Here is a 22,932-nt window from a genome sequence, read left to right on the forward strand (position 1 = left end):
AGACTACATTGCTTTACCATACGGGCATTGCCACTACACTTATTCTTTACTGCCATCTAATCATTTTTTTAAATGTATGGTCTTGCTCTTCGCTTTCTTTATGGTTTTCAGTATTTGAAAAGAGGCGTGGAGGTAAGAGATGTAACTTCAAAATTTAACTCAAGCGCTATATCCAGTGCCCCTGTCTGGAATATGAGTGCAGCGGGTGGTGGTTGCGTGGTAATCGATTTTTTTGCTCCGCTATCTTATATTATGCTATGCTGATGGAGGCAAAGTATTGGTAACTGTGATATACCTATAGCCTGTGGAACCTAGAAGCGGAAATCAAAATGATGTTTCATAATTAAAATAGTGAGAAGCACTTTATTTTTCATACGTGATAAGCACTGTTTTCCTCTCGAGCTCCTTTCGTTTAGGAGCTTCATCTTACAGCATAATGCTTCAGGGCTCCCGGCATTTAATGTTGGCTTATGAGCAGCTCTTGTCGTAGATCTGATAGGTCTTCTTGAATCCGCACAGTAGTTCGAAAATATATGAGCAGCAAGGGTGCTCCTGGCCAAGTTGATCGCCTGTCACCCACAGGCTGCATCCGATCCCTGTACAATGAGAAAGTTGTAACCATGAGTACTGGAGTAAAACACAGAGGAAAGAATTTTCGCTGCCCAGTGCAAGACGTAGCTCTCGTGGCCATCGTCTTGTGTCATGATCATCGTCAGCGTGACTACGCTCAGTGCAGGGCAAAGGCGTCTCGCACATCTCTCCATTTAACCCTGTCCATGCCACCCGCGGACAACTTACTCCTGGATACTTCTAAATTTCTTCCGGCCACCCGACTTTTAGCCGCTTACTTCTACGCTTGCCTTCTCGCAATTTATTCCGTTCCCTTAAGGATCATTTGTCATCGTGCCTTCGCATTACATGGACTGCCTAAGCCTATTAATTTCACTTGATTTCGACTGTTGGGTATCATTGACCCCTGTTTGTTCCCTTACCCACTCAGCTATGTTCCTGTTTGCATTACACAACACCTATCTTTTTTTTTACCCATCTCACTGTGTCATGCTCAATTTAACACAAATTTAGAGTGCCACCTATGGTGTAAGGTATTCGGTAATCTGTAGACTCTGCATAAAATTAGGAAACAAAAAATGTAAGGAAAATCTGCGCCCTGCTGCTGGCAACTAAAAATATTCCTTATGTGGGCTAAAGACCGCATTTGGCGGATTCCATAGCGGACCGTTCCTTTGCAAATGTTGACCGTGAGAAGTGAATGCATGATAGAAGTATAAAAAACGGGAAAGTGCGTCATGAGCAACCTCAGCGCTACCTCCCCCGCAATAAGGCTGCCATACATTTTGGCGTTGGCACATTGTTGGAGATGATAATAATAATAATAATAATAGTTAATTTTTCCTCTTTTACAAGGAAGATGTTAGATTGAACTGCTTCGCAGCTGATGGCTCACGCAAACGTGCTCTTCAAGCGCGACAACAAGTGCAGCGTCCATGGCGCCTTGCTACTCAGATTGCACGGAGGGCTAGTATACACTGGATTGTCGCGGCAGCGAAACGAAACTGCTGCAGGGGGAGAGAGGGCGGTGCTGATGCGTAACCTGAAAGCAGAAATGAGCGCCGCATCATGGTCCACCGCACGCGTTCTGTTTGGGAGTTGGGGGGGGGGGGGGGGGGGCAGGAATGTCGTTCGCATTATACATGTGGCATGTGCCTTTTACAGTACACTGTGCAGCTTCTTGTTCAAGATTGACTTAAAGAGCGCGTTCTTCATAAGCGATAGATGCGTGGAGAGGCAGGCACAATGTGTCGTGCTGAGCGAAAATGCGTATCTTTTTTTTCCCCATTTATTTCTGACTGCGCACTGTCTCCGTCCTCAGTTCAGAATCTCATTTTGCTCTTAAAAACTGTGAAAGGTTAATGACGGTATAACTTTGCTGGTTGTGGAAGATGGGAGCAGAAACTTGGGCGAGTTGATTAATATAAATGCTAGACAACACAGCATGAAACAAAATACAGCGAATGAAGGACAAGGATGAGTGCTAACTTGCTACATAGCTAATATTTCAAATTTGATCGACTAGGGAATATATCCTGAGATCCGCTACGTGTTGGCTGATGAATTTTCTAAAATGTTCCCCCTTACACACGGTTTCTTTGTAGCGCCGGTGGAGCTTGTGCTGACATCAATAATAATTAGGACTGTCAATAATTAGGATTGTAGACTCGTCAAGCTGCCCAAGGGCAGCTTTTTTCTACGATTCCTCCATCTGTAGTGCTAGATGGGAAATAAACTTTGATTTTATTTGATTTGATACACCAGGAGTTTCAGGGAACGTGATCCCTCATTTTTAAAAACAGGGCTTGTGAGGTAAAAATAAGTCTTTTGTGGCATAGCAGTGCCAGTGTTGGCGGACGTCAGAAACAGGCTAATCAAGTTAACTTGCAACGTGATTAACTAAATCGTACTAGTTAACTTTTCAACTATAAGCGATAGGCACCTGATTGAAATTAGAGATTTGTAGCCGGCCGTTTGTAATAGCCGTGTAAGTTTTTTGAGTTTCGAAAACGCATATAAACTCACCGCTGTGGCTGGACAAAATCTGTCTAGACCGTGGCAAAATACACGTGATTTCAGAAAGCATGCAGGCAAAACAACCCCTAGACGAAGAATAGTCCCCTTGTCGAAACTCAAGCAACCTGAGGTTTTCCCCTCCCTTGTTCATTTTGTGATCGCCAAGGACCATCTACCACACCCTCTCTCTACCAGTGTACGTAAGCAGTCGAAATAGCCCGATTTTATCGAGCCACAGAGCCTAGGTTAATCGCATTTTCGAAAATCGAAGAGCTACATGGCTATTACTAACGACTGAAAACAAATGTGTTATTGCAATCAGGTGCCTATCGGTAATAGTTTAAACTTTACTAGCATAATTTTGTTAACGACATGACTAGTTAAGATGATTCGCCTTGTTTTTCACGTCCGCCAACACTGGTATTACCATGGCAACACTGGCATTACCTCAAACACGCTATTTTGTAAAATTAGTGATCACCTTCCCTCAAACACCCGGTGCATAACAAGGCTGTTGCGGTGCTGAAGTAAAGCACAAGTAACCGTTGAGCTCGTCGTTATGGTACTGTCGTGCGCGTCTTTGGCGGAACGCCGATTTGACAACTGTGTCTCTTTCCGGGTGTCCTCCGGCAATTGAAGGCAGGAGTTGAATAACCGGAATTGTCGGAGGCAACACCACTTGCAAACCAATCGAGCTTTCTTTTGTGCAGGTCAATGTATCACTGACGTTCGCCGTAATTGCGCAGCAGCTGTGCTAGAAAGCTGTGACCTTTAAATTGCTGTTTTTTTGTGATGAAGAAATATAGAATAAGAAAACATTGATCATATAATGTTACTTCGTTCGGGCATGCTGTACTCTCTGCTGTTCCATTTTTAGTTCTAAAAATCGGTTCGCACAACTGCGGAGAGACCGCAACTACATTCAACCGGGAAACGTGTGCGGACGGTTGGATTGGAACTGTGCGACGTCTATGGAAGCCAGGTGCTAGCGCCACTTGAGCTTCAATCAATCTGTGAGCGCTTCCTTAAATAAAGGCTTTGGTATTGCTCCATGTTACTATTTAGTTAGTGTTTCTTGAGTTATCAAAATTCATTGGGAAGGGCTTGGATTAAATTTTATGTAAGAAGTCTAAAGAATATCAGGAACAATTTTTTGCACTTTCATAAGCAGTCCTGAAGAGGTTAGCAACAAACGCCGTAGTTGAACTGTCATAAGCATTTTGCGTTAAATATTTCTTGCAGGTACACAAACTCAATAAATAACTTGGTGTGGATAAAATTTCAAAATCGCAGTATTCGGGAAGCACCAGAGCCTTTGATGTCACATGAAATTATCGGTCACTGTACAGGTGCACCAAAAGTAAAACGCAGCACGCGAGCGGTGGCCAAACTGGGAAAAACTGCATGCCAGCGCACTCTATCAGCAGATGCGCCGCAGACAACCAAGGGGAGTCGGCGCATCCGACTGACCTATCTCGATGTTCTTATGCTCGCCTTATCGCCGGCACCAGCGAAGCCGCGCCGCTACCATCCCTGCTCGCCAGAAGCGCTGTCAGCGCTTCTTGCAAGGGCTTATTGCTTGCCCGCATCGTGCACAAACGATAGTCTTCGGCGGCGTGCTCTTTCTGCTTCGTCAGGAATGCCACCATTTTCAGTCTGCGTGACCGCTGCGGTTTGCGCTTCACTTAGCGACGAGTTTGTTCGGCGAATGCGGTCAAAATTTTGCTTGGCTCCAGGGAACGGATGAAAAAAAAGTACAGCATGCATGTATTGGCTGCGTTGTCTTTGTGATATAAATAGATGATCAAAATATAACCGATCGAGGACGCCTCAAGCAGAGACAACCTTCTTTTCGATGAAAATTTTCGATGAGTGAAATAAAGCCAATTTGTGCTGAAGCAACCCTTACAAAAATGGACATGGAATCTCTGTTGAGTTCTGATGGGGTTTTTATGGACTCGCCAGGATGTCGACAGAAACTTCGATTTTGTAGAGAGGCCTTTATATAAACCACACGAAACGTTTGATGCGGTTTTACATCAAAAATTTAGTCTATACGAACTCGTCAAAGATATTGATGTATTTTCACCACAGAAACTCATCCAATATATATTCCTCAGATACTTTTGATGTGATTTCACTATAGGAATTCAGTCTACACGAACACATCAAAGTTCTTGGTGTACTTTCACTCCAGAAATTCATTCAATATGAATTGCTAATATATGCATGTTATTAGTTTTTTCATGCGTTCCATTTAGGTATGCAAGTAAAATTTTGATCGCACTTGGGAAACCGATACAGAAGCGTTTATGATCCATAGCGCAGCAAACTTACCGCCAGGTGAAGCGCGAACACGACGGTCACGCTGGTTGAAATTGGGGCCATTCCTAACGAAGCACTGAAAGCGCTTCTGGCGAGCAGTGATGGTAGCGGCGTTGTGTCGCTCCACCTGACGACAAGGCGAGCGTCAGATCATTGAGATGGGTCTGCCGGATGTGCTGAAACACCCTCGTTCTCAGCTGCGCATCTGCTAATAGAGCCGCTGGCATGCAGTTTTGGCCAGTCTGGCCACCGCTCGCGTGCTGCGTTTTACTTTTGGTGCACCTGTACGGACGTGAGCTCAGCGCATTGGTGTCAATTGAATTTTTGTGCGTGCCTTCGTTTAGAGCCGGTCCTAGCCCTGTCTGCATTTGTGGCCGCTTTCTTCATGGGAGCACTTCGGCAGCCTTGTGCGCCGCCTTTCCGAAATGTCCTGACAGCTTGAGCCGCCATGGCTTTATATTACACTAGGTGAGAGCTCTGTTGGAACAGCCCTGCTTGAGATTTGTCACCTTGGGCATAACCAACTGCTATCATGAGCACCATAGCGATGACAGCTCACCCCCCCCCCCCCTCCCCCCGCTTTAGCCCTTCTTTTTTTCGTTTGTTTTTTTCAAGCAGATTTTGACACCGTATATTTGCGGAATTCGGTGGGTAGAGCGCAAGTTTAAATAAGTGGACGGTGCAGATATAGTCTAGTACAGACACATTACTAACCCAGAGCAGCGTGGCTCTACCGGAAGATTGTGCCTCCACAAGCTTCATTATTTTTAATTAAGTTGTTAATAACTAGATGACATTTTAAGAGACAATAAGAAAGCCTGATTGTTCGCACATTGGTGCTTCAGGATAAGTACTGTGGACAATTAGCTGCAGTAACTTTTCTGAAAAAAAAAACCGAACTAAGAACCAATTTCACCCCACCTGTGCGCTGGCCAACATTATAATTTCGCACTGTTCACGTTCCTCTGGAAAATACCAGTCATGGTAATTATAAACGCATCTGTTAGCTCTCGTTTGGGCCTCAAGCTGCCGGCGTTCAAATGACAGAGGACATGAAAATGTGCAGGTGGAGGCTTGTCCGTACCCACCTACAGGCTTCTCTGCTGGTGTGAAGGTGTATTTAAGACGCGTTTCGAAGTAAAGACGATGCCGGCTATACTGTGGAGCAAGGACCGTGTGCGGTGTGCTGCTCAATTTTCCGTGTTGTGGAATGCATTCCTTAGTGAAGTGAATTTGGCGCAAAAAACGTGACAAATGAAGGAACAGCAGACAATACAAGCGCTGTTCGTTCTTGTGCCCCGTTTTTGCTCGAAGTTCCCTTCAGTGGAAAACCAACAAGCCGAACTTCATGCGCTTACGTTCCTTAATGTACCGCCGTACGCCTACTGGTGGAGAAACTCTATATTAATGGTTATTGGGGTACGGCGGGACATTAAGGAACGTAAACTCTCGGTGGTATGAAGTAAAAACGAAGACCTGGCGCCATAAGAAATGGTAAATTGTAACGCGGGGCCGGCCCTCGTCTTTTCCGGGCTGCGCGCTGCTGAAACTGCTGTTTGAAAGAACACTACGCTCGTTTTTCTTCGCTGCTTAGCGCATCCGCTCGCTTCCCATAGCAAAAAACGATAATCACCTGATGTCATTAAGGGGCTTGCTCACGGCCGATAACTTAATTTAACGGCGGTAGTTATCTTCGCACACTAATGAGTTTCGCACTGACAGCTCTTTGTGTCCTTTCCTCCCTTTACGATTATCTTAAAGTCTGAAAACCATGGAACGGCCGCGTAAGCGCACAATCGTGCTTAGAAACTGCAAAAATGCGTTGAAACAAAATAATCTCTGTGGGGTAAATATTTACGATGAGCAATAGAGCTAGTTGTCTTTCGATGCCAGCTTGGTCACAGTCTCTAATATACTCTAATAACCTTGGAAAAAAGTCATTGCACCAGGGTTCGAACCGAACCGCGGCGGCCGCGTTTCGATGGAGGTGAAACGCAAGAGGCGCCCGTGTGCTGTGCGATGTCAGAGCACGTTAAAAACACCCAGGTGGTCGAAATCGTTCCGAAGACCTCCACTATGGCACCTGTTTCTCTCTTTCTTCTTTCACTTCCATCTTCCTGCCTTCCCTTACGGCGCGGTCCAGGTGTCCGCCGAGATATATGCGAGACAGATACTGCGCCATTTCCTCCCCTCAAAAACCATTTACCTCGATGCGTTTCGAAGTAAACACGATGCGGGCGAAACTGTGGAGCGATGACAGTGTTTCCTCTAGTGCTCAATTTTCCGTGTTATGGAACGCACTGCCCTGATTGAAGTGATTTTAACGCATAAACGGGACAAATGAAGGAACAGCAAGCAACACAAGCGCTGTTTCTTCCTGTGTCCCGTTTCTGCACTAAATTCACTTCAATGGAATACCAACTAGCCCAACCTCATGTGTTTTCGTTTCTTAATACTAGTCTACGTGTTATGCCTACTCCAGGAGAGTCTCTCGGTGGTAAGGAGGGGAAAAAGAAATCCTGGCGCCATACAAAATCTTAACTTTAATCCCGGGCTCGCCCCCGTCTTTGCCGTGCTGCACGCTGCGGAAACCGGTGTTTGAAAGAACACTACGCTCGTGTTCCTTCGCTGCTTAGCGCATCCGCTAGGACGCACAGGACGGTAACTTATCGCAAAGCACGGTAACCGCCAGGTCTCATTAAATGGCTTGCTCACGCCAATAACTTAATTCAACTGCAGTACTTATCTTCACGCACTAAAGAGTTTACACAGCTACTTTTTTTGTGAACTATAAGAGGTCGGAGAAACACACACACACACGGATTTTCAAAATTTTCTTGATGGCAGCGCATAATGCGCGTATAAAATGGTTTTAGGAGACGCTCACACTGCGATCCCCGTATCACTGATGCCTTCGAGCCACGCCTGTGCGATATTCACTTCTGTCAGCGGCTGAAAGACGGATTCGTTTCTCTAAAACATACGATGCCAACCCTGTTTTCATCGGGGAATTATCCTTATAGAGTTGTTGCTGCAACAACCCTTTTTTTTTAAAATGCTAAAGTGAGTCTTTCAACTGCAACGATTAAGTGAAACAAACTGTTTAGGGCGGATGAGGAAAGGTCTTTAGCATGCAAGCTATGTGGTGAAACAGTACCGCTTCCGCTCAAAAAGTTGTGTTCAGTTGGGCATCAAAAGAGAAGTTCAGAGATGAAACACTCCAGTGCCCAAGTTAGACCATGCGGTTTTTAACTAGTGAACGAGGAACATATATCTACGTATTGTGGAACCTAGGACACTCCGATGAAATTCGGAAAAGCTGGTGACACAAACGTAGTTCGTGCAAAAAACGCCCGAGAAGAAGAAGCCCACTCACCATTTTCAATATAGCTGTGACGAAGCACTTTGCAGGAATGGCAGTCCCGGTAAGATATCGTGAGATTTATGGAAACGCCTGGCTCTGGAAAGCAGTGAGAAGCAATAACCTTCAGATCTGTGTCTGATCTCACAAATCTACAAATCGCGGCATGCTCTGCTGCTAGAGTCATACAAAGCGGACGATAACGTGTAGCTGCAGAGATAAATAGCTTTTCTGATTACAAGTTTGTTTAGCAGGTATGCATAGGAGCGCTCTGAAGTTTTACTGTCCATCACTCTCTTCTCAGACTCGTAGCACTGTACCGGTTGAAATAGCAGATGTCTGAAAGATGTAAATGCAAATGCGCGTCATTCTTTTTTTGTTGCAAACATTTTGATGGCTTAAGTTATGATGATATTTTTGGTAGTTTCTTGAATCCTTATCGTATAATTAGTGCAAGATTAAGAACCACTGCTCACTATCCATGGGCTGCACGTTGAGAACATTCTTCGCCGTATATCCAGGCGATGACATCAACTTGAACGTGGTGTTCCTGAAAAAAATAAATTGAACAACCAAAGCGGAATTAACATTGTGAACGGGCTTCCCAGAGAGTTGATTTACAAACCAATGCAGAATAAGGGAAAAAGGGTAAGAGCTAAGTACGTGGTAGCAGCTTGATAAAACCGTCGAGATGCACCAGAAATTAAGGAGTCTTCTGCGAAGGACATCACAGAGAGAAATAAAGTATTTACTAATGTCTTCTAGAGTACTTAAATTATCAAAGACTTTAAAACGAATGCTTGGTCGAGTTTGCATGACATTTTCTTGAAGAACCGCGCGAACTCGGACGAGGACTGCAGGAAGACAGCGCCCGTATATGTGTATTCCTTCAGCCTCCATCTAAGTTCGCGCTTTTCTTCAGGGAAATTTTAAACATTAGCCTGTGTTCCCTGTATTATATTTTTGTGTTTCCTTCGCAGTTGCCTTTGTTATTGTATGTTTATAATAATAAAAATTGGCACACTTTTATACGAGTTGCACTATATAAACAAGAAAACAGCTGCAGCAGCGCCAAAGTTCTTTCTGAATTATTTCCTTGGTAAACGCTGATTACAAGGTGATCTATTTTTTTAGAAAAAAAAAGAAGGGTCAGGAAAGACAGAATCGTGAAAATTTCGGTAAGAGTGCCAAAGTCGCGGAAAACAATTTCAAAGCGCGGGCATGATCTTGTAATGAACAGAGATATCGAGGTGCGCGGTGGAGAAAAAAACTGATTGAAATGATCTAGATCGACGACAGGATTACGGCGAAGACAACAACAGAAATTGCTCTTTTGTACTTACCCCGCCGGCAGTTTATGAACGACGATGTTTTGAAGAACTTTTATCCCGTGCGTTTCAGATAAGAGTTTTTGCAATTTTTAACTACAGCCTTTTCGAATTAAAAGAGCGCTCTTTCGGCATAGCAATGTCAGTGGTGTAGGGCACCATAAATACATCTAGGACGTGCTAACTAGTAGGATGGTTAGCTAAAAATAAATTGCTAACTTTTTAATGGGAAAGCACTACATGACTCCTCGGCACCGATACCTGACTTTGGCATTGATCACCATCACAGGTCCAAAAAATCCCGGATGGCGTGACTATGACATCAGAGAAAACGATAAATTCTTCGGAAGGTGCTTGGAATTATACCCAGGACTTCCGCGACAAAATAGAGTCTACGTACCGCCAAAATACAGGCGTTTGTGAAAAGTTTCCAGACTAAGCAACTCCTCCAGAGCATGTAACTCGTCGAGAGAGACGAATTTGTTGGGCCAGAGCACCAACTGTAACTGCATTTTCGAATTTTGAAAATTTTTTGTGGGTACTACCATGGGATGTGTGCCCTTAAATAAATAATGAGACTAGCAGTAAAAGCTAGAAGGTTAACTCTTCAATAATAGTTAATCAGTCTACTTGTTAGAACGTCTTAGCTGTGTTCTGATGCGCTACATCACTTATAATGATGTGCCGAATAAGGCCTCTCCTTAATAAAAAGCCTATTTTCAAAATGTTGATGATGATGAATTTTTATAGCACAAGGGCATCTGTGGCGAAATAGCGCCATGGCACAAGGCGCATTTCCCAAACATTTCACCTAAAGAAACCGGGAAAGCTTGTACCCGCTGTATCACCGGTCGGTAGAAGGCGGCACTGGGGATCGAACGCCGCACCTCCCGCTTGCGAGGCGGATGCTCAGACAACTAGGCCACTGCTGCGGTCTATTTTTATGTATTGTAAAAATGTTGAGGTATACCTCCCGATATGATTCAATACACATGTTAAAAAAGGATTCCCGTTGAGCAACAAGATATGATGCCGCTTTGACCCACTCTCATAAATAGTGAAATTGAACTAGGCGCAGTCGAGGCCTCCTGTGAGGCCATGGCGCATCACGGTTCGCCGCTTGTCCTGAACGTTGTGCTCCTGGTTGGCACCAGAAGTTCAATGGAGAATGACAAGCCTGAGTAGGGCGTTGGCGCTGAATGCCTCGAGGACGTGATGAAAGAAACTCGCGCGATGGGAGAAGGATAGGCCGAAGTATCATAAGGTAAGAAAATGTTCGGAACACTGGCCGCGGAGTCAATGAAAATCCTGCATTCTGCCTGTTTGAATACAGATTACAGCTGCAGCTTCATGCGTATGCTAACTGAGCGAAACGGATAACACCCCTTCTATGATTTCTCGACTGTGTATTTTACGTCAGAGCCTAACTTGCTCGAGTGAGACTAGCTGTGGCCAGCGCCGCAAAGTTTACGTAGTAGCCCATGATCTTGTTGTGTTGCATCTTTGAGAAAGCTTTTAGTTCCTTTTTTTTTAATATTTTTGAAGCACTGACACTGATATGACGGAGTCTTCAGCCTCACAAATGTGCTGAAATTCAACAGAATATAACACGCGAAGCTCCAAAAGAGCGTTTAAGAACGCTGATTGCAGAATAAATCGGTATTTAGGCCAGCAAGTTTGGGTTCTTTCGTGTGCCATGGCGTCGAAGTTAGCCGCCGTTGCTCGCTGCTCTGGTGAAGAGAAGCATTTCAAATATGAACTGGTAACAAGCAGCAGCGATGGTGGCCGTAAAATAACCGTTGTTTCATTGTTTAGAAACATGAAACATGTTCTGTAGTTTCACTGGCACATTACTTTCTCTTTGCCTCAATTCGGAATCTAAGAAAAGTTAAAGCTCCCTTTGGTAGTGTATTGAGCGTGAGTATTTTATCAGAAAAATAACCGCTAACTATTTGGTTAAAAAAAGCAAAGAAAACGAATTATTCGCAACTCTGCAAATTCGCCAGCTTCTGTCTGTCGTGTCCTTTCTTTGCTTTTTCTTTCGCCCGCTTGCGTTGTTATTTTACGCTCTGTCGAAATAACATTGAACAACGAGGGGCATCTGCCTGCCGCTCTACAGGTAGACGTCGCAGATTTCGTTATCAGAATACTGCGCTTTTATGTCCGAGTTAGACTGGTGATGGCTATTCTTAAATGGCGTCATTTTTTGCTATTAATGTTAGTATATGCGATATTCTAAACACGCAATAAATAAATAAAAATGCCTATTTACTTCAGCTCCGCAGGCCCCGCGAGCGAGCAAGTAGTGAAACGTTGCTTAGTATCTCGCGCGTCCGCAATATATGCCAACGAATCTTGTCTTGAAGAAACACGCTATAACGACGATGCTTCATCAGATCTTTAGATTATGCAGGTTACCCCATGGAATATTTAGTTCAACTGAAAACAAATATGTTCTTAGCCGCCACCAATACAAACTTCACATTATGCTAATTAATGCGAATCCAGGACAGTTAATCTAAGCGTCAGCGTATTTAATCCAGACTCCAAACTCATTAATGCGAGTGCGAACAAATTTAATCCGAGGGCCAAGTATTTAATTTCACGTGCGGAAAATCACCATTGTCTGATGACATCAAAGCACAGAGAACAAATAAGAGGAATAAAGCGAATTTGAGATTATTTTAAGGTTCATACGCCGTCTAAGCGGCACGACGGTATGCAATATTTTGCTTCGCTTTTTCGTTAGCTCTTTCTTGTCGCAATTAATAATCGCTGGAAAATATGCGAAACCGGACTGTTTGAGAACTTTCCAGGCATGCATCATGGGCACCATCATCAGCCTGACTATTTCCTCTGCAGGAGAAAGACCTTTTCAATATTTCTATAATTAACGCTGGCCACTTCTTTCAGGTTCGATGCAAATACAGCAAATAAATATGACTGTCGTGTCGGAATTACCTAGTTAGGCGGTGCTGGTGCTGAGTCGTTGCATTCATTGAATTTTCATGCCGATGCGATGTACGGTCCTTGATTAACCGCCGGTTGTCTTATTGAAGTTTGTAAGCGGTAAAAATGCATTCTTGTAGATGGGATCATGCCTAGATACCAATAGTAGGATCGAGACGAAGTGTGTAGTGTGATGCGAAGTTAAACAATGCGACAAGACTTAGAGAACCACAGAAGTTTTTCTTCGTTTTACCGCTTTATCACTCTACACACAGCACACTGATCCATTGGTTTCCCTCTGTCCACTGCTTTTTAGGAATGCGTGCGCATCTGTGTGCCCTTCTTCGTTCTCCCGGTAAAAATTCTCACCAGTAAACCACAGTACGAAGATTCTGTGATGCTTTGCAATTCAGAAATTTTGCCTCTTAGAAAGGCTGAAACTTGTCGAGACACATGAGTTCAATGCGATGAAACTGAAACATTGCATGCAGTCTTTTTCCTTAGGTGGCGTATGGTCCCAAAATAATGCGACTACCCGTCATATCTATTATTCGTCCTCTTTGCTTAGAAGTCGACCGCTTTGCTCATTTCGCGCAGTTTGAATAAAATGGTTGTTTCCCGGATTAAAACCACATTGCACTGACATTCGGGTTAAATTGGTCGGCGCTGGTGTTAAGTAAGTTGCCGATAACATTATAACAGTGGCCGTTAGCTAGGTGTTTTGCACTCGGATTCAATTCCGTTATATGCAGATTATGTTCCTTGCCGCTCGGATTATTTTTGCTGGCACTTGGATTAAAGGGAATAGGAAAAAGTTGCAAACGGGTTAGCACTTCCAACCACGAAATATTGTGCAAAATCAGGTCTTTAGAGGTGGTCACCAAATGCCACGTACCTAAAAGCGCGATTGAAAGCGCGTTCCGTTTCATTTTGTGATTTGCGCACAGATGGAAGCTGATGAGGACGATGACGTGCAATGCTTAGCGCCAGTGTGTGCTGCAGTTTAACACGAGGCGTGATTGGCTGCGGCGTTACCATAGCGCTGTCGTGCAGTGGCCAGCGAAGATGATCAGTTCGCACCGCCGGGGCTTCGAAACCCTGTCGCGGCAATATTAAGGTGAAAGCCTTTAATGCCTCATACTGTCGTGACCAAGACGTGTTAGCAAATGTGTCCGCGTTTCGGATTTTGTCAGTCAATAGCCAATCGATACTTAATCGGGTGCAGTCGAGACATCGGAACACGATATAAAGGGATTTCATGTTTATATCACTGTACTTAACGACTAAATGAGTAAATGGCAATTAGTAGTAAAGAAGTGGCATTCGGGACTGTGCACATCGCCTGTAATTTAACTAACACTAATTAATCAGTGTACTAGTTAAGGTGACGTTAACTGTCATTAACCATACATTTACTAGTATCACGAGATGTGCATGTCATGTTTAACTATCATTAATAGTTAGACGTTTCTAGACGTTTCACAGACACTGTGTCGAACATTCTTGACAGTTCCGTCACTTGACAGATGAGTGACAGGACATGATAGATTGCATTAGAACAATAGAAAAGACCAATTAGCCTAATTAATCTTTATAGTAAGACCACATAAATAACTAAAACCGAGTAGGAAATTGGTAGAGTAGGGGAATCGAACCAGGGTCTCCGGAATGCGAGACGAGCACGCTAACCACTCCGGCATGCCAGATGGTTGGTTTTGAATGAACAAAGGTGCGTCTAGCTAATACGGCGTCTTCGTTCACTCCCGTCTTCCTCTCTTCTCGTTACGGCGAGGTTCAGGTGTCCACGGAGATATGCGAGAGAGATACATTTCCTTTCCTCAAAAACCAATTTACCGCCGAGCAAGGCGTAGAGCCGAATGGGCGATGGCGTTCTGTGGATTCCCTGGCAGCGTTGCAAGACGCTGTCGCATTCCACTCAGAGGCGAAGCTTAACATCTTAACCACACATTAGTTACACATGCAGCAACACCGCGGAAAAGGCCTTCGCCTCACCGCAGTTTAGGTCAACAAAGTGCTCCCCTGAATTTGTTTATTTTGTTTCTCTAGGTTCGCCAAGGTCACCCTCATTCAAAGTCTTTAATTCCTGCCATTTCACGCATCATGTAATTGACTGGAGAGGCTCCGCCACACACCGGTATTTACGACGTTGCGAGGCCAGTAGTGCTTTCGCTCTGAAATCTTGTCTGCAGCCCTGCCGTTCCGCGTACCTGTCTAGCGACCACTGCGCAAGTCGCATATACAGCGGGCGCTTCAAGATTCGGTTTTTGTAGCAGCATCAATAATGGGAAGCGCACCCCTCTAAAATGTTGTTCATATGACGTTCCCAAGAATCTCTGCAACAATGTGAAAACTCTGCGTGCGGCAAGTTGCAAACAAGCTAAGTCAAGGCTAATGTACAGTCTTTGTCAAAAGTTTAGAGCCCAGGGGGTTTGCTTCTAAGCCTCGCAGTGGGACTCCTGTAACATTCGTGGTAGCCCTACCCATTGGAGGAGGCAGGACCAGAAATCTTCTTACCTTCAGCAAATGTGGAGCGCTGGAGATGCATTACGAACCAAACAGTGTGCTTCAGAAGTAAACCCCCTGGACTCCAAACTTTTGACAAAGGCTGTACTAGAGCGTAGAAAGGCTTCGAGGCCTTTTTGGTAATTTCGTGCTCCTTTAGTATCCATGGAACTCTGCTCAGCAGGGCTTGGTTCTAGATGGGGTGCACTGACATATAGTGGATTTAGTATTATACCTTGTAGAATCGGTAATCAACGCTACTCATAATCTCCCGAAGCCTGATTACTGAATTATATTTCGCCCCTGTTTATGGCAGTTAAGGATGTTAGTGGTCGAGATTTGCTCATAAGATAGAAGGTGAACTTACAGGATCCCGTCAGGTGGATACTCAAATACGACAACGGCTGAGTCACCGACATAGTCACCAGTCTCAGTTGCTTTCACGCACTGTGCATTTCCGCCCAAATAAGGGTCATTTTCGAAGTCCCGGTATATCAAGTGCCATGTCTGCTCCAGAGGAAAGCACTGTAAAAAAAAGATCAAGTTCTAGATCGCATACCGTTTTGAAATACGAAATGACATGGATTATATTACGATTACTTTCAAGAGGGAATTTCTCGGTGTGAGAACGAGAAAACGTTTTTGTGGAAATTTTTATCTCGTGCTGACCCATTTTGTTTTCCATTACATGCCTTGTTTTGTACGAAGTGCGAGTAACGTGTTAAAGTGAGTTCGTTGACTACAGTCTCTCAATTTTAACTCTGCAGCTACGCTGGTTTTACTCGAAAGCCCCTAAAGGAACTACAAAGTAACGCCAAGAGTGCAACAATGATGGTCACCTCCTTCCGTGCGCATTCCATTGACGTTCGACGCTCCCGTTACCAGAATATGGCCTTATGTTTTTACTCTTTCTTCTTGTATCCTTTATTACTACCTTCTCCTCCGCGGTGCCAAAGCACGGGTGTTGTGAATGCAAGCACCGCGGCGATACGTACCACGATCGCAACAGAGAGTGTCTTCTAGTTCAGCACTGAGTAAGGCGAGCCATAGCCGAAAGCGGAGAGCGTGAGCTGCGGCTCAGGAGTAGGAGAGAGTAGATGGCCCTACTTTGGCATTATTCTGGGGTTTTAAAGGAAATGCGTGCGAGGGGGCAGCTAAGTGACAGATCCTCTAATATTCGGATAGGTAGTCCTTTCGGGAAGTATCGCCTAGAGCACTGCACGGGCCACAATCTGAGGCCCAAGCCCGGCCCGGGCCCGAGACCTGAAGCCCGAGCCCGGCCCAGGCCCGCGGCTTCAAGCCCGGGCCCGGCCTAGGCCCGCTAAATCATCGCTCTATCGAGCCCGGCCCGTGAATCCCGGAGTGAGGCCCAGCCCGGGCCCGGCCCGGCCCGTATCACAGTAACGCTTGAGGTATACTGCTCACTCTGGGCAAGCACACTGCGACTAGACCGATAAGGAACTCGCCGACAAAGGTTCTGAAACCACAGTTTGGCTTGAAGAAAGTTGGTCCTTTTTAACCCAGAAGGAAGTGATTAAGAGTAGCGTTTACCAGGCCCGTCTTTTGGACAGTGATCTCGTGTATGTGCGCAAAGATAAACTCCGAAGTTCCGAGAGACAAATAAAAAGGGCTGCATACGAGCGTAATAGACTACTTTTCATTCCACCATGATTTTAATCAGTTATACTTTGCCGCCCGCGAAGTATAAACATTAACGCTGCCTAGCAAGCAGTGGAATGACATTTTTTTAGGGAAGGCGATCTCTCAGGTTGAACTCATAGCCGAACTAGTTGCCTTTCAGCAGAAACGAAAAGCTAAAAGGCTTGAGTATTTCGTGGTGTGCATCTGAAGGTTATAAGCGTCCTAAACTTATATGTTCTTCCCGAATGCATTTCTAATAGTGTATGGATATGTTTTGGGATGACGAACGATCAATGGTCAATTAAGGCAGGTTGAATTTTACTCTTACTGGTGGAGCAGAAGATAACGCGGGAACCACGTGATAACTTATAGGGCAGAACACTTGTCATGACAACCAGACTGAAGAAGCGAGGAGGGATAGATGTGGTTATGAGATGAGATTTACAAACTCTCGCGAGCTTTTGTGGCTACTTAATTTACGAGATGTTCCGGTCAGCTGATCAAAGAGAAAACCAAACGAGCTTTAGTTTGTGAATTTTCTCACATGAGAAAAATATAGCTATAAAATAAAAGCTACGTTTTTGGGGCTGTGAGAGACACCGAAGCAAAGGGGTCCGGATCATTTCTACCTCCTGGGTTTCTTCGACGAGCAATGATACTACAAAGTGCATGGCTGTCATGCTTGCCGCCTAAATAGAAATGCGGCCGCCGAGGCTAGGAGCAAACCCTGGTTCACCGGCTCAGTAGTCAAGAAACTTGACCGCTAAGCCACCGCGGCGCGGAAATAGGGAAATAAATAAGTCAATGAATAAAGCTTAGTTTTTTCTCAGCGCGTACTATAACCCATAGCTCATCCGTGTCGCTGCTCCAATGCCGCAGTTGTGTACTTCACTCTGCAATAGTGAATGAATAGTCTGACACCAGCTGTTTCTGTGCAGACCAAAGCCCGGCGCGGGCCCGCAGCTCTAAGCCCGAGCCCTGCCCGGGCCCGCAACTTCAAGCCCGGGCCCGGCCCAGGCCCGGCAAAACAAATCATGTCCCGGTCCGGCCCGGCCCGCGAGCCGGGCCGGGCCGGTGTTTCGGGCCGGCCCGAGCCCGTGCAGTGCACTAGTATCGCGTACGCCGCGCTGTTGGGTAGCAATAGTTGAACATATATATCGGGTTACGGCGGGTTTTTGTCCCAGCGCGTCATTACATCCCTGTGGAGTCGTCTAGCGTCTTCACTGTTTCGAAGCGTACAACTATTGGTCTTTGGCAAGTGCACAGGAACGTATATTATGCGCGTTACGACCGAATACGAAGCCTGCGCCTGCGCCGCAGCTACAGTGAGAGTTCGTCACAGAGTAACACCATGATTACTCGCCATCGTCCGTCATAGTCGCGAGAAAGGATAAGGAGAAAGCAGAATTTCCCCCTTGAGACACCGGCCACCTACAATCCCAAAGCGTAAAGACCGCCTGCGTTGATTCGGAAAATATTAGTGCAAGCACTCAGTTGTACTGTGCCAGTAAATTAAGTATAAGGAATGCTCATTTTCATATGGCGTTAAGTATCTGTGCGTGATTTATAGGTCTATTTTATGGATACGTTTGAGGACGCTTCAGAAGAATGCAGCAGCCTTAGAATTCAAAAAGGCATGCTCTACACGATCTAGTTTTCAAAATAAGAACCAATTTCTCCGCCTTAGCAAAACACGACACAATTCCGGACGATGCTTTCAATGCTGGTAAACGTCGGCTTCCTGGAGAAAAATAAATCGTCTGTGGGTCTCCATACCGCTTGTCCTACTGTGCAAAGTCAGTATTCAGGAAATAATTTGCAAGCAATAAATGCGTCATGTAAAGCAATAGCCTCCTTTGCTTTGTTTGCAGTGCACGCTAAAAATGGGCTGTAGTATACTATTATCTAGAAGATTGTATTGAAGCAAAATGTATTGAATGAAATGTATTGAATGAAAGAATTTTGTTAGAGCGGCTTGAATTTTTTCTTCAGTGGCTCTTAGAACTGTTGCCCTGTGCTTTCATGTCCAAGTTTATTCGTTTTAGTGGGAAATCACTACCTCAATGAGTCAGACGCAACCAAGAATCACAAGGCGTCCTTGACTTCGAGGGTGCAGCAATGAAATAAATATTGCTGCGACAGGGTTTCGAACCCCCGGCGGTGCGAACAGATCAACTTCGATGGAGAGCGCACGGTAGCACTAGGCTATGGCCGCAGCCGATCTCGCCTTATGCTAAACAGCAACACACACTCTCGCGCAGTGCATTGTGCACCGTTGCCTTAATCAACTTCTGTCTGCGGCGCGAACTGACCAGAACGGCTTAAGGTCGATCAGGGCTTAACCTGTGCCCAGTATCGCCGCCAGACGCACCGACCACCAAACAAAGCAAAACCCTGAGCTCAAGAGGCTAAACACATGCTTTCGCAGGTCTACTCGGCTTAAGTACGCTAAAATCTTACCAGTTTTTCTCGTGTAATCGCAAAGCCGCTCGTGCTTGCACCAAGCTGTAGTGCACAGCGAACAGGATTAAAAAAATAAAATAAATTTTTTCCCGGTTCTAAAGTCATTCGTCGTACTAATGTCAAATTGATCCACAGGCGAATTTTTCATTCTCTAGGAGGCATTAGAGCACCGTTACTTAAATTACACGCCCGATATAGTTTTGAATGAGAAAGACAGCTTTACCTCGGAGTCGTCCTGGAAAGGGCCAAGGTCGGGATTTAGGTCGAACAGATGCTGGCCAGCTACAAAGGGCCACACGACGACCAGGAAAGCAAGCGGAGTTGGGAGGACAAGCATGGCTGGGCTAGGAGTTTTCCGACGGTGATCGGCGAATACTTGCGTTGCCGTTCTCGACTCTAGTGCTACGAGGCGTGTAGTATATATACGCAACTCGGGGTGGGCTTACACTTGGTTACATTATTTAGAGTTGTCAGAATAGGCTCTGTCGGGCTCCCCTCACGCTGACAGCTCAAGCGCAGCGACGCTCGAGAAACGAAAAAGAAACATCCTGCATGGTGCACTGCAGAGAAAGTACAAGTTAATTCGCCAGGTCCTTGTACCTCGCGCGTCTCTCGGGGAGACAGATCTCATTAGCAATCAATTCCGCAGGAAACGAACATGAGACATTTTGAAAAGCCACAGCATGTCAAGCTGTCTACCAAGGGCGATAGGGTACTAAATTTATTTTGAAGTACGCATTACGAACAAAGCAAAGACTATTTTTCGCGAGACGAGGACCTGTCATGTGAAAAACCGAGAATCCAAAGGCGACAGAATAATTAATTTATTTTGAAGTACGCAAGACCAACAAAGCACACTGTATTTTTTTCCAGACGAGGTCGCGTGATGCCAAAAACCCCAAGCCTAAATTCCTGCTGGGAACGATCAGATTGCTTAGTTAATAGAGGCATTCGTGCTGTTGTTTCGCGCCATACCGATCAGGCAGTCTTTGATAGAAAAATGGCAAGAACCAGGCAAAAGAATGCTTGCGGAGTCCACAAAAGTTGCAAGTCCACAAAAGTTTAAATTACAAGCCGGGAAACTAGAAATGTGAAAAGTGTCATGTGAGATTGCAGGTACTGCTGGAGGAGTTTCAGCAGTCTTTCCGAAAACCGTCATGTGACGCGATTGCGGCCTCCTGACTGATCGGAGCCCGGCAACACTTGTTGCAGCGCCGGTGCACTGCGCTCAACACTTTGTTGGTAGGCACTAGGAAAACTGATGCATCAGAACACGGCTTCAAATTAAACAAGCTTGCGTTACTGCGACACTGTTGATGTCGCAGCTTTGAAATAAACGATTGTAAGCACCAGTATAAGCACTTTTTTTGCAGCTCAGCTGGCACTCCACCGAGAAAGGCATTCCAGTCATGACAAGCTATTCTAAGAGCAGCTGCAGCCCTTTTGCTTCATGGAATAATCTGTTTGTTTGTTTGTTTATTGCGCTTAAGACAGTACAGAAGTAGTGCCAAGGGGCAGAGGCAAAAGGCGATAGCAATGAACGCCTGACTGGGCCAATGTCCCCACAAAACTTGCAGCACAAAACAGCACACACATAGGAATGATGCAAATAAAGCGAACTTGCACATGAAGAGACGGAATCTGTCGATTACAGAGGAAATTAAAAAGAGCAAGATTGAAGCAAGCACTAAGTAGTCAAATTATACAATTGTGTAAACTAAGCACAAAATAAGTTGACAGAATAAGTTGAATAATAAAATACAGAATCAATCAGTGGGCATTAACTCATGCAGTAGAAAATAATCACAGGACAACATTGCATTATGATATGCTATTCGCAAGCAGCAATATCTAGATATGCTTACAACTTATCCAGAAGAGAGATCATGTTTCTTCGGCTACGAAGCACGCAGCGCAGCTGAACGCAGGTTTCCTTGAAACACAGAACGAGTGGAGCGCGCGGTTTTGAGTGCCCCTCAAAATGGTGGTGAAATAAGAAACAAATCCTGTACTTGATGTGAGGGAGGTTGGGGAGAGGTTGCATTGGTTTCTAGGTGTGTACACATTTTCTCACAACGGGAGCCCATCGGCACAAAGCTGATGCTTAGTTTTACTTAGTTTAGTTTTACTTATTGCATCGAGGGCATGCAACAAGGTAGGCAAAGGTGTTCGTTTAGCGACAATGTTGACGAAGAGAGGAAAGAGTATCCTTTTTGATAAAAAAAATTCTCGTGGTATCTCTCTTGAGCTAAATAAACTGGTGACTCGCTTCCAGTACATAATATTAGGAACGGTGGTAACGCACACGAGACTGGAAATTATGACAGCAAGAATGAGAAAGATGTTTCCTCTAAAGATAAGTGGAACTCCGTGGTTACCATTAAAAATACGGTTCACCGAAGGTACTGCCTCAACCAGCCATTCTGGCAGTTCTAGGGTTCTCGGTAAGCAGGAAACAAGAGCTACAATTTAAGGAATTGTCATCATTAGCCTGACTACGCCCACTGCAGGGCAAAGGCCTATCCCATGTCTCTCCATTAACCCCGTCCTTTGCCAGGTGCGGCCACCGTACCCACCCAAACATCGTAATCTCATTCGCCCATGTAACTTTCTGCCGCTCCCTGCTACGGTTGCCTTATCTTGGAATCCACTCCGTTACACTTAAGTACCAGCGCTTACCTTCCCTTCGCATTACATGCTCTGCTCAAGCACTTTTATTCTTCTTGATTTTGACTAGGATGTCTTTAACCTGCGTTTGTTCCCTCACCCACTCCACCCGCTTCTTATCCATTAAAGTTACACCTATCATTTTTCTTTCCATAGCACGCTGCGTTGTCCTTTGCTTAAGCTGAACCGTCTTCGATAGCCTCTTCATTTGCGCCGTATAGGTGAATACCAGTAAGATACACCTGTTGTATACTTTTCTATTGAATGATGATGGTAAACTGCATTTATGATCTGAGAGAACCTGTGATATGCGCTCCACCTCATTTTTATTCTTCTAGTTATTTTCCTTTCATGATAGAGATCAGCGGTCACAAGCTGCCCTAAGTAAACATATTCCCTTACTACTTCCAGGCGCTCGCTACCAATTGCGAACTGCTGTTGCCTTCCGAGACTGTTGAACATGACTTTGGTTTTCTGTATTTTAATTTTTAGACCCACTGTTCTGCTCTGCCTGTATAACTCACTGATCATGCTTTGCCGTTCATTTCCTGAGTGGCCTTGCGAGCAATGTCATCAGCGAATCAGAGGTCAGTTAGGTGATCTCTAACTCTTATCCCCAACTGTTCCCAATTCAGGCTCCGGAATACCTCCGGTAAACTGGCTCTGAATAGCATTGGCGAGATCGTGTCTCCGTGCCTGACAATATGGAGGACTATGGTAGTTGTGCAGGCGACATAGATATAGATATATTCTATTATTTGGTGATAACACTTTCTTTTCTACACCCTAATTCCGCAATGCCTGAATGACAGCCGAGATTTCCACTGAGTGAAATGCTATCTCGTAATCAATGAAAGCGATATAAAAAGGTCCGTTATATTCTGCGCGTGCATTTCTCTATCACCTGACTGATAGAGTGAATATGGTCTATTTTCGAGCGCCCTTTACGAAAGCCTACCTGATCATTTGGCTAATTGAAGGCTAAGGTTGTCCTGATTCTATTTCCGATTACCTTAAAGAATAAATTTTAGGCAACAGACAGTAGTTGATCGGTCTGCAATTTTTCAAGTATTTGGCGTCTGCTTTCGT

At 45.0% G+C, this 22,932-nt stretch overlaps 1 protein-coding gene across 2 annotated transcripts in view; it reads right to left on the reverse strand.

Annotated features, from left to right (window-relative positions):
* Positions 1–450: 450 nt before the first annotated feature.
* The window catches only part of LOC149361906 (uncharacterized), a 56,094-nt gene continuing 33,612 nt past the window's right edge, over positions 451–22,932 (reverse strand). Inside the window, exons 1-5 of one of the 2 annotated variants that reach the window (XM_089572871.1) lie at positions 19,400–19,518; positions 15,440–15,597; positions 8,749–8,822; positions 8,288–8,371; positions 451–596 (exon numbers count right to left, since the gene is read on the reverse strand). In XM_089572871.1, the coding sequence (XP_089428997.1) occupies positions 469–596; positions 8,288–8,371; positions 8,749–8,822; positions 15,440–15,597; positions 19,400–19,513 (558 nt within the window). In that variant the 5' untranslated portion in view covers positions 19,514–19,518 and the 3' untranslated portion in view covers positions 451–468. Of the gene's footprint in view, positions 597–8,287; positions 8,372–8,748; positions 8,823–15,439; positions 15,598–19,399; positions 19,519–22,932 lie in introns of those variants that run through there. The other variant, XM_089572872.1, reaches the window with a different exon arrangement.

The sequence above is a fragment of the Amblyomma mixtum genome, chromosome 2 (assembly GCF_055824585.1).
Source record: "Amblyomma mixtum isolate Tamu chromosome 2, ASM5582458v1, whole genome shotgun sequence".
Classification (NCBI taxonomy): domain Eukaryota; kingdom Metazoa; phylum Arthropoda; class Arachnida; order Ixodida; family Ixodidae; genus Amblyomma; species Amblyomma mixtum.